Source organism: Anas acuta, chromosome 3 (assembly GCF_963932015.1).
Source record: "Anas acuta chromosome 3, bAnaAcu1.1, whole genome shotgun sequence".
Taxonomy (NCBI): domain Eukaryota; kingdom Metazoa; phylum Chordata; class Aves; order Anseriformes; family Anatidae; genus Anas; species Anas acuta.
This window is the reverse complement of record NC_088981.1, coordinates 8,397,232-8,409,859: the sequence shown is the minus strand read 5'-3', so window position 1 is coordinate 8,409,859 and position 12,628 is coordinate 8,397,232. Positions and strand designations below refer to the sequence as shown.

At 35.3% G+C, this 12,628-nt stretch overlaps 1 protein-coding gene across 2 annotated transcripts in view; it reads left to right on the top strand.

Moving 5' to 3' along the window:
- The window catches only part of WDPCP (WD repeat containing planar cell polarity effector), a 150,327-nt gene that overhangs the window by 59,999 nt on the left and 77,700 nt on the right, over nucleotides 1–12,628 (top strand). For both annotated transcript variants that reach the window (XM_068675584.1, XM_068675582.1), the window contains 3 exons: nucleotides 320–434; nucleotides 3,904–4,037; nucleotides 8,511–8,702. In XM_068675584.1, the coding sequence (XP_068531685.1) occupies nucleotides 320–434; nucleotides 3,904–4,037; nucleotides 8,511–8,702 (441 nt within the window). The remainder of the gene's footprint in view (nucleotides 1–319; nucleotides 435–3,903; nucleotides 4,038–8,510; nucleotides 8,703–12,628) is intronic.

The window sequence follows — 12,628 nt, the reverse complement described above, 5'->3', positions numbered from 1 at the left end:
AGAATTTTATTTATTTATTTATTTTAAAACAAATTCAGCACATTTTATTCAACATCTGAGGACTTAGCATGCATCATCTTCACTTGTTCATCATTTGTAATTCTTGTAGCCGCATAATTCTGTGTCATATTACACCTCTCTTTTTCATTGAAAAAGCTTTCTAAGTCCTTATAAGACATCTTCACATTTAAGATAAAAGTCTTTTTCGTAATTTTGAAAATTAAATTAGTAAGTAACAGACAGATGCTAATATGTACCTTGGAACGTTTCATATTATTAATGATTTCTGATGTCTTGTTTTCTCGCTTTTTGGATTTAGCTCCTCTTTCATTCAGGAATATTGGTGTCCCTAAGCCTTTCTGGGCCACAGCTGGAGAAAGTGGTGATTGACAGGACCCTGGTGGGGAAGCTCATCTCCGACACCATCAGTGATGGTAATTACACCCACGTGCAAATCAATTGCCTTACATTAACAATGGAGTAGAGAAACAGTATGTCAACAGGTAGACTAATTATTGCCACTGGGGACTTGCAAACACAACAAGTAATTGCATGTAATGCCATAGTTACAACCCTTAGGACTAAGAACACTTTAAGAATAATATTTAACATCAAAGTTTTCAGGCTTGTCAAATATTGAATGGGTTTCTAAAATTCAGTTTCTTACGTGTTTCAGTCACTGGGAACATGCCATTTGAACTTGTGTTTATTTCATAATTGGGAAAATGGGACAGAAACAAACATTAGCCAACCGATTAATTACGTGGGATAGTTATTATTAAAGTATTTTCTTATTAGACCACTAGGTATGTGAAGGTGCTCTGATTTAGTTTCTAGATTTCCAGCATCTCACAAGCATGACTAACTAATGACTAACTACAAAGATCTTGTTTAATGTAGGGGAAAACTTAAATAAATGTACCTGTCTTCAATAGTTTTATAGAATGGCAATAACTTCCTCGGTGTGTCCCTACTTAGCTCCACTGAGCCTAACCAGCTGTCAGCATCTTAGCATCTGCATGATCAAGAATAAGGAAATTCAATGTGAGCCAAACTACATGGGCACTGTCTTCCAAATTCTTAAAAAGTAGACCCAAATTACATCCTTTAAATATGATTATATGCTAGGTTTAGTTTTGATCTTTAATGATTTATATTTGTGCATACCCATGCATCTATTGAATATTGGCCTGGTTATTTCAGAAAGCTGCAATCTGTGTCCCTATCATCTTTTCTTATCAACTTAAGTTTAGTCCTGCAAAATAAAATTAATAAAACTATGTCAGTAGAATCTTTAGTATCAAAAAAATTAACTAACTTCATTTGTTTTATCAGCTAATTAGAGAGTGAACACATTTAGCATCTTGACTCCTTTTTTTCCCTCTTCGCCTAAGTTACTACTAAGACTACAAAATCCAACTCAGATATTTTCCCTTTGTTTCCAGAGAGAGGTTTTTGTAACTAGAGGTGACAAAAAGTAGGAAAGCATGGAAGCTAAGGTTATACCCAAACTGAAATTGTTTGTAGAATTTATTTAGCATATACTGTCTTTTATTTTTTTCATAAAAAATAAATTATACATACATTGCATTATATTGCCTTAGTATGTTACATAAATACAACTTAAAAATATTTTTATCTAATAAAATTTAAAACTAAAGCAATAGAAGAGCAACAAATATGTTTTCCTACAGTTATATACTCAAAGTGCTATAAATGAGGTTATGTAATCATTTATCCTTGTATTCACTTATTAAATAATTTCTTTTCCCTCTGTTTGTTAATGTGCATGTCTGAAGGTGGAACAGTGCATCTTCTGTTCAGTAAAAGCAAAGCCACCATATACTTGTCACTGTAATACATATTTTTATGGACAGCGAAAGAAGATAGTTTTGCTACCCACACAGTAGTGGTAAAAATAAATAAATAAATAAATAGATATATTGAACTAAGCATACTGAGAACCAAGACATAGTAGTGTCCTAGAATAAATTAACTGTAATCCAACGAAATTGCATGTCCTTCCAAATCTAGGTTGGAATCTGGGTTGTGATGTTAATGTTGGCCAAAAAGAACTTGATATTTAATACAAGAGGGCTGTATTAAAATAATAGTGTTTTTTTTTTTTTTTAAACAAATATGTAAGTGTGGTTAAAGGTTACAATCTGCCACAATTACATCTGTAACGCTGTAATTCTAATTATAACTCAGAGTAGCATGCCCTCTTAACATTTGGAATAATAAAGGTCAGATTGCATGCACAAAATACAAAATGAAGATTGCATTTGTAATCCACATGCCTCTCATAAAACACTGTTAATTTTTATTATTATATAGGTTAAAAAAAAAAAAAAAGTTTAATTGGAAATGATGAAAAAATTGCCTTCTTAAAAGACAACGGTGTTTCTCATTTTGTAAATTAATTTGTGGCACTGAGGCCTTGTGGCAGGAGTATGTAGGATATAATTTTCACTGCCCATCTCTTTAGGGTAATCTGACCCTGCAGCATATGGGTTCTCTTCAGGGCGCCTCTCTGAATAGTGGTATAACTGCCCATAGTTACATTCAGGTAGATTTAGTTGGCATCAGAGTTTCTAGGTTTGCTCTTCAGATGGGCATATATTCCATTTATGTTTAGAGTCTGTCTTAGCTTCTAACTCACCACGTCACATACTTTATCACCTTTTTTTTTTTTTTTCTCCAAAAGCCAGTGTTAATGTTACATTTCAAAGGCAATTATTTGGCTTTAAATTTTACCCTTTAGCATTTGCATACCAGATACTTCAGAGCTGTGCCAGTACATGACTATTGGAAAATGCAACTAGTTGTAAAACAGACTAAATCAAAGCAAAGCTGAGTAGCCAGTTTTCACTGCTTATATGCAAGACTCAACTGTCGACAGAAACTACTTAAGGATATTAAAAATATGTTTAAGAATCTAGGACATTAGTCACAAATGCAATTTTTGTTGTTTTTAAGGGGTTGTTCTGCAGGATTGTTATTATTTAATTTTATTTTTTTTTAATCCAGTTCCAATTTTCTTGTCATGTTTCTGTTAGCAGAGGTTTCTGAGTTTACTTTCTGAAAACAGCTTGCTAGCTTTACTTTAAACCTGATTCTCATTAACAATTCTTCAGTGATCTGGTACTGGTTACCCTGATGCCTCATTTTGTTCTCAGACATCTCTTTAAATGTAGGCACTGTTTCAATAACTGGATAAGATGACACTTGGGAAAAATCCTAGATAGCACTGTCTAATTAATTTTCATTGTCAAATTAGTTAATCAGTTTTATATTGAACTATTTTGGTCTGTTAATCAGTTTTATATTGAACCATGCTACTGCACTTTCCCAGACTTCAAGGGAGTCTGTTCCATCTTGGTTTTCTGTATTGCTTAAGTACCCACAAGTTAAGCTTTCAACAAGTTCATAACCCCTCTAAAGCATAATTCTGTATGTAGCAGCCACCCAGAGTCTTGCAATGTCAGAATTCCAGATACACCTCATGTACTAATTTTCATTTCTCATGCTCAATACCAGCAATGCTGTATGAGGTGCTCTTCCAAAATACGACGGATGCTACTGTAAGAAAAACTCTGAAGGCTTGAACCAAGATGAAAATGGATGTGGAACAGGCACATATTTGAATGTAGTGGTAACTTGATATGAGATAATTTATTCAGGTTTATGTAATCTGAGTACTCCCTAAGCTTTATTTCTCATTTCCAAGAAGGCCCAGGCAGAATGACACATTGATGTCTTTTAGGAGATTACAGGGGCTTCAGTGTAATATTTAAGACACTGTCTTGAAAAAATTGCTTTTTGCAGCGTCTCAGTGGAGCGTTCAGAAATTTGTTTTCTTACTAGAAACAGGTATTACAGTCATGACTATTTTTTTTCCAGCTGTTCTTGCAGACAATTTCATCATCTTGTCATTCGAGGACCATAACCAACTCTGCTTCATTCAGTTTACAAAGAAGATGGGTTCTCCTGATGTAAACAGAAGGCTGGAAAAACTCTCTTGTTTGGATTTTAAGGTATAGCTGTCAATGGTGACTGTAAAGGCTACGGTATCTTTATATTACAAATCACTGGCACTCACGGATTCTTTATAGAAGTACAAATTTAAAAACCTATGTATAACTGATCAGAACAGCTCAAATTCTAAAAGTGACAGTTATTGAAAAGTCAAGAAAAATGACACGGCATTCTGAGCTAATGAGTTAAAAATACTGTGCCAAGAGGGATCCAATTTTCTACTGTATTTAGGTTAAGGGCTCAGACACACAGCTAAGTTACCCCTGCTTAACAGATTACCTCGTGTCAGTTGAGCAGCAGTAACTGACCCTTTGCGCATTCTCAGCATCTAACAAGCATGAAGTAAAATCTGTAATGGTAAACCTCAGTGTAAAAGATGTAAGGTAATGTGTTTTGCCTCTTGTTTGCTGTGGGCTAAAAGCGCACACATGGTCAATTACTATGGCTCAACCGATATACACAAACTCGTGAAGCTATGATAATTCAGTCATCTGTCTGAGTTCTAAGACTCTGGTAACTCCTTGCAGAAATCTTAATTTTCCCTCTAGTTACAGTAATCGTATTGTTGGGAGAGTTGGTTTTAAAATTAAGCCACAGAGCTAGGACTCAAGATACAGAAGCTGAGTTTCTCACCAGTGCGCAACTATGTGTGTGATCTTAGGCAAGTGATTTGGTGCCTCTGTATCTCAATTCCCCACTTACATTGATTAAAATACTCCCTTTTTGCAGCATTTTATGTAGGGGTATGTCTATAGCACAGTCACAGCAGTAGCAAAAAGATAGTTTACGGATCGTTGAGCTAGTTTTAAACTGACTGGCTTGGATGTCAGTAGAAACGAGTTCATCTCAAGCTAAATTATGCTGCATCTTGAGTGGGTTGGTCTATGTAGGCATAACCTATTTGCACCACAAGCTCTTTGGCTTCAGGACGGTGTAACTCTGACCTTAGGTGGAAGTGCTTGGCACTACAACAGTATAACAAAATAATCAGCCAAAGGCAATTAACTTTAAACAGGTAGAGGATGAAAAGGGCTGAGCCCAATCACTTCAAGAAAGAAGTGGAGGCAAGCCTTTGCCTAAGAAAGGTAGAAAGATGCAGTGAGCAAAAAGAGATAGTTTGTATTTATTTCAAATTGAATAAATGTTAAGGAAAACAATCTTGTGCTAGCAAATATTTTTCCCTTGACAACCCCTTAGTAATTTGCTTCATCACATAAGGGAATGTGCAACTTCTAGGCAAGCTTTTTAAGGATGTGTTTAATTTAAGTTTTGCCATAGTACGTTTTAACTTGCTTGGTAGAAATACTTTCTGCTAGGATGAATATCTAATACATTTTCCAGGCTGTTTCAGTTCAGGGCCTCTTTTCAGCAATGACTTGTGTTTGCGAGATTGATCCAACCTCTATAACGTGGATTTGAGACAGTTCACTGTTCACCAGGAACTGAGCTGATACGTAGTTTACTTTAAAATGATGTGCACTTGTGCCTGGCCTATGGTGTTTGTTGTGCTTTAGAAGCAAGGTTGGTGGGTGGTGGTGGTTTTTGTTGTTTTTGTTGTTTTTTTAATAGCACTAAACTCTAAGAAATGGTGGTGAGCTGAAGATTGCCTTCATTACATTGTAAGGGTCATAGCTCCTTGCTTCATTTAGGTTTAGAAAATATATTTTCATTGTAGGTATCTCTGTGCACATTTTGGATCTAATGGTTATGGCAGTTTTTCTTGGGAAAAAGGAAAGCCTAATCCATAGAAAACTGTCTCTGCCCTAGGAAACCAGAAATATCTGCTGGACTCCTTAATAGGGTTGTTACGTTCAGTTCTTTGCTGACACAGCTGAGCTTCTAGAAACACCTCCAATGTTAACTTTGCTTTCTCTTGAAATCAGTGGGAATCGCTGTGGATTATTTCTTTGCCAGCCAAAAAAAAAAAAAAGCATTTGCATTTTTTAATTGAATATTCTTTTGTGTGGAGCTTGCTAGTTAGGCAGCTAAATATAATTTTTATTATCTTCAGAATAGCACTAGTGTGAGCCAGCAGAAACTATTATTCACAACTGCAATAATATTATGTCAGCTCTCTGCACTGAATTAGAGTTCTCCATGGCTGTTCTTGGTCAAGCTTACAAAAGCTAAAAGATCACAGACAAAGTCAACAGTAGTGTTGCTACCAGTAGTAACAAGAGAAACAAAAGATATTCCTTAATTGCAGATGTGCAAACAATATACACTTAAAACAAAAACAGTTTCTTAGTTTTGATTATTTTTTTTCCAAGAGAAATTTAATTAAAAGGTGGCTTGCAATGGTACAGAACTACCATGGGATTGAAATAGAGAACAAAGATTCAGGAAATTTGAGTGTAGCCTTCATCTCCGCCTCTGACATTCAGGGTAGCCTTGAAATATGTATGTAGTATTTGAGTTTTAATCTCTGATTCTAAAAATGTTTTCTAAAAATTGCTTACAATCATATGTAACAATATAATTAAATTTCTGTCTTACTTAGATTGTAATTTCTTTGATATGTGGACAGATGCATGTTCACATTGTTCTGTGTCCAGCCGAATGGTGGACAAAAATTGGCAGGGAAGTCTAGGCAGTACTGGACTGCCAGAGTGCCATTAATAATGAGACCAAGTCAACCATGCTTCTCCCATCACAGTTTGATATTTATCCAAAAGTTAATTTTTTACACATTACATACCTGAATAGAAGAATTTCTTTCTCCATCCTCTTCTTTTCTAAGTGATACCGCCTTAAATCTTATTTACACTTTGAAAAAAGTAAGAAAGAATTATTGTATGAATCACTACAGTCTTAAAGTACAGAAAAATAAAAACACAACTGTTATCATTTGCATTTTCTCAGTGGCATTAGTCCATGTTTGAAAGTGTAATGTTTAATGCAAGAGGTAAAGTTATACGCAAAGACTATTGTCTGTTACTAGACGTGAAATTGTTACCAACAATTTTAACGCTATTAACACTGCAGTACAGCACTAATTAATATCTGTGAAAGTATTTGTGGTGTTCCACCCTAAGAACATGTCGCTACCAAATTCAATATTTGTACGCAGTTTTAATTCAAATAGAAGTTACTTGTTCACTTTTATGTGTGCTTTATACTGTTAAATAGAATTTTGACAAGTAAAACAGGATATTCTGAAAATATTGGTCTTTTGCAAGTTTTTCACATCTGTGATTTTTAATCCATTTCAATTTACTGAAGGAGACAGTACAAGGAGTTAAATGTTTACCATGAGAGAACAACATTGGTAATTACTTTGATTTCAGTTCCTTTTGATGTGTATTCAGGGGATGAAGAGGTCAATAATATTATGACCATGCAAATAGAAAAGGGTTCTTTTTGACCATATAAAAAACAGCAAAGGATTATTAAAGCATTAACCTTGATTTTAATGGCCTTGGTTGAGTGGTGAGATCACAATTTGGATGAGCCTGATTATTTACTAAATACAATACATAAATGCAACGGGTTCTTAACACCCATTGCACTCTGGCATTATCGCATTACTGCCATCCTTTGTTGCCTTGCAGACAGGAATATGAAAGCAATCTGTCATGTAGTGAGACTGGCTCCAGAAGCATTTCTCTGATAAGAAGACCCCCTGCCCTTTGCTAGTGTCTGGTCCAGTAGGCTTAGCCATGCGCTTAATCCCCAGAAAGTGGTTCGATTATTGCTGACCAGCAATGGCAAGATAGTTTTTTTTTCCCCTAGCTATCAACCTTCCATTAATTCCTTAAGCAGAAATGCGGTGCAATCTATATTTCCTTGGCATGTGTCACCCAGATGGTGCACTGCTCATGTTTTCAAATAACCATGCTCCAAAATAACGGAGTTTGAATAATAAATTCCACAAATCCTTCCTGAGAAAGAGGCACAATTCTCAAGAGCTGCATAAACTTTACGCATGATGCTGTAGCTCATCCACATTATGCAGAAAAGTATATATTCTCTTGCAAAGCAGATATTAGTATCTGGGTTCCTTAATTTAGGGAGGAAAAAGAAAGATATATGTTTGCTCGAACACTGTAGAATGTATTTAATATTCGATTATGTCTTAAACACTAGCCTTCGTTCCCTGGTCAGCTTCGCAGAACTTGTCATTTAATATGGCTAAGCTTAAATCCTGTGTGTAGGTCGATGCTGTCAAGCAACCATGACTGTACATTTTGGTATTGATTGGAGTCATTGCAGTAAATTCCTTCTTAACTCACATTCCTTTCCTTCCCAATCCCCTCCCCATAGATAAAAGTGTGAGCATGTCTCTTTCTGTCTGAGGAGATATTTTTCACATTTACAGACAGCCTATATGGAGATATATGTACACAGTCCTCTGTGTATATATAGGTTCTCTTTCACACATCCAAAGTAAACACTCCCAATTGCTCCTACTGTGCTATTTTATCACCGTAAATATTTCCTGCTTTTTTTTTTTTTTTTTTTTCTTCCATCAGATTTCTTACATTGATATACCTGGACCAGAAGGTAGAAGGATGAAACGTCACCTGGCAATAAACTGTTTGCAAGACATGGTTATTTGCTGGTGGTCAGCAGCTAGTGATGGAGCATGGCCTTGGTCTCCTATTTCCTCTGAGAGGGACAGAGCCAACCTATTGCTATTAGGCTGTGCACATGGCAAACTGGAGGTAAAGTTCTCAACTCTCTTGTTACATGATTTTGCAGAATTGCTAAAGAAATAGCTATTCAAATTAAATGCATTTTCTGGTAGATAAAAAGAAACAGTTTAAAATGTTGACAGAGGAAGAGAGGAAAAGTTAAGATCAGCCATCCTGATCTTAAAACAGAAGTTCATTATTTAATTGAAAAAACACATTATTTACTATGTTTAATATTTTCACATCAAAATTGGCAAACTGAGAAATGAAGCACAGAAATTAGGTCTTTAAAACAGAATAGCTTTGGAGCTGCTACCACTAAACACTCTTTAACCTGATTTATAAGCTGTATCTGTTGCATGTTGTTCTCCAACGCAATTATTTTACATTATCTGCAATGTTAACTGATAGGTATTTCTTAATCTGCTTCAAATGTTTTATTACAAACTTCCAGCTACACCCAGATGCTGCTTAAATTGTTGTGGGTATTAATCAAATTAGGGAATGTTTTCTTGGAGAAAAACTCAAAATTCCCCAACTACAGGTGGAAATGTAAGTTATTGGTTAGAATAGGGCTACAGGCTGACCCTTCTCCTGACACTTGCTTAGCTTACATTTTTGGGCAGGTGTTTCCATTTCATCTATTTCATTTTTATTTCACATGTTTAAGAATCCGCTATTTGAATCTAGTTTTTTATGTTAAGTAAAAACTATTAAATGAAGCTATCTAGGCATATTTTGAAAAGAACTACAGCTTGAATTTAAACTGAATAAGCTGATTTGGACTAACTTCTTATTTAGATGCTCCTCTATTTAGAGTTTTATTTTCAGTTTAGTTTAAGCCAATTCTAGTATGGAGTAAAAAGGCACTGACTGTGGGAGAAGAGCACAAACTTGAGGATCAGCTGTGGAATAGCTGTTCTGTGGTAGCTATTATAGGATATTTCCCTGTAGGGAAAAACCCAAAGTAACACTTTAGAATAAGCTGTGCTTATACACAACATTCTGTTCTCTTTAATTTGGGAAAATGTAAATGTTTTAATGTCTTGGAATTATTACTTTGATAACTAGTATTAATTTCAGTGAGGGTTTTTTTCCCTTGGGATTTTCTATGTATATTGAAAGCAAAAGAGAAAAGGTAGTTGAGACAGCTTTTCTTATTTCTGTCATTAATCACTGTAGAATTTAAGTTTAAATCACTTCCAGTTCTGCCTTCTTTATTTCTTTTCAATTGACCTCTCTCCACTAGTGGTCATCTTTGACTCATCTTTCTCTTCTGCCTGATACACACCTGCAGTTCTCAATTTCCCCTGCAGCTGTGCCCAATCACATATAAAAATGACTCTGGTAGTTAAAACATACATCTGTACTTTGTAAGCTTTTGCAGCCTAGTCTCCTGTGCGAGTTTCATATTATGAAACGTCATCCTCTTAACAGCTTGGATCTAATTTCTTACTGCAACATCCATATGTCCTGGTTCTGACAGCGACATTCCCATGCCATTCATTTCCTCGCCATATCTCTGTATGTACTTCCAGGGTGCTCCCTAATTTCAACATAGCATTTTGAGATCTCTATTTTCTGAGATTTTTTTTTTTTAAGACTCGTTTCTTCTATGAAATTCACAGAAACTACCCATTTGGTTTAAAGCTTTCTCCATTTTATATATTATAAGGAGATTCCAAATCACAGCATCACTCTGCATCTTTCAGTGCACTTTGTTTTATCCTTTTCTGGTTTAGACTTTAAGTTGCTCAGGGCTGAGTCTGTCTAGTGTAGTCCCAAGCACATCACTGGTGCTTAGCACAATAAGGGTAATAAGCATTCACTGAGCCTTTAGGCCTAAACTCATAATCCTTTTAATTTAGCCCATATTGTAATATAAATATAAGGAAATTATTTTAAAAAGCAGAACAGCCAATTTTAACTGTTCCGTTGCTTTCCTTTTTCTCATCCTTTGTCTGCACTTGTCTGTTTTAATTCGAAACTCTTCAGATGATTTTTTTTCCCATGTTTGTCAACAAAATACTATGTCACTGGTATGGAAAATTCAGTCACATATAAATAACTTATTTTTTTTCCTGTTTTTAAATTAGTCTGTCCCACATATTTATCTCTTGGAAGCTCAAGACACTCTGCCTATATGCTTTTCCTATATATCCATGACATGCAAACTATAATCCTGTGGGTTTTTTAATTTTTTTTCTCGTGATCTATCTAGTACCACTTATAGGTGGTAGTTACATTTCCCATCACAGACCAGGGGATGTTGTAACCCAGCAGCTCTAGAAATAGCATCAATCCCCAAGCTGCAATTAACTTAAGTACATCTTTACCCTCCAGAGTCTTAGAGGGGAACTTTAATTTAACACCTTTAAATTCTGAGCATCATGGAATAGCTTAAACAAGAGCCAAAATATAGTTAGCATTTTTAGACAGCTTCTGAACAGTTACTCTCTAGGTCAGGTAACATAAAAAAAAATACAGTGTTTCTGTAAACATGATTATTTACCTCTCTTTTCCTCTACTATCTTACCATTTACAGTGTTCTTCAGATATAGACCTGGAATAAAATGCTGTCATGACATTGTTATGCCTTAAAGTAGATACATATTTATCATATCTTGACCAATATTGTGAGTTTTCTCCCAAATAAATGATTATTGTCAACAAAAGAATGAGAAGAAGAATGAACTGATTCAATTTGGGGAATTTATCAAAAAAGAAGCCCATAAATGTCTAGCTATTTGGGGTTATGAAAAAGAAAACCAAGCCTGAGGAAATGAATGGGTGCTACCCACAGCCTTTCTACAGCACAATAGTTCTGACCTACAGAAACCACAAAGAGATCTGCCAGGTACTGACACTTATTGTTGTGGCAGAGCAAATGTAAATGATACTGCTTCCTCCCTGGAAGAATTTTCTGAGTGGTATTTGCTGTCCACCCCAAGACTGCTTGTTAGGAGGACAGGAATAGCCCTGGGACAAGACAACCCAACCCCCTTGTCATGATAATATCCTCTAACTACACATTATGCACTGGAGTGATTCACATTCACTTACAGTATTTGGGCTATGGTGTACTTAAGCAGCATTTCAACTTAATGGGGGAAATCCATTTTACATTTTAAATACCTTATAAATGTGTTTGGAGTTGTGCTGTATGGCCTCATGTCTTAAGATTTGCTACTATTAGGCTAAAATTAGACATTATCCCCTTAAGAACAAAAACAACTTTTTCCTTGCAAATCTTGTCTTCTTTTACTTTCTTCATTCTTTTTTTTGTTGTTTTGTTTTTTTTTGTTTGTTTGTTTTTGTTTTTGTTTTGCCAGAGATCAGTATTTGCTCTGTTAAATGCTGTAGGATTTGATTAGGAATCCTCCCCTGAAGACATAATAATGTTTTTCTGGTTAGCATATGACTGCAGTGGTGTGTGATGTATGTTGTGCATGCACTCATGTTGCTGCGGGAGTATTTGTTGAACCTTTGTCTGCTTTCATGCATGTATTGGTTTCCTCTGGTAAACCCATCCATTCTCCCATTTATTTATTTAATTGTTTGTTTGTTTCTTCTTTGTCGAAGTACCAATGATCAAGGACATTATTTAAATTGTCTCCCTGTAGAGATAATGCTGGCATTTTGATTTTGAAAGCAGAAGAGGAATCTTCCAGAAATCATTTCAAACAATTTGCTGTGAATAAATACGATCGGATCTGAAATCATCCTTGGATTAAATGCTTCGAGAGAAAGCCATGTTAAAATCAACTTGAACAGCAAACATAAATTAATAGGAGGTGATGGTGCCAAGGCTCAGTTACTGTAGTAGTTTGCATTTGTCTTTACCATGTTTATTTTCACTCCATTTAGTGCTAGTACAAATCACTGAAATTATACTTCAATCTTGCGGAAAAAATAATTTTCCTGAGAGAGAACATTATTTTTCTTTCTCCCACGAG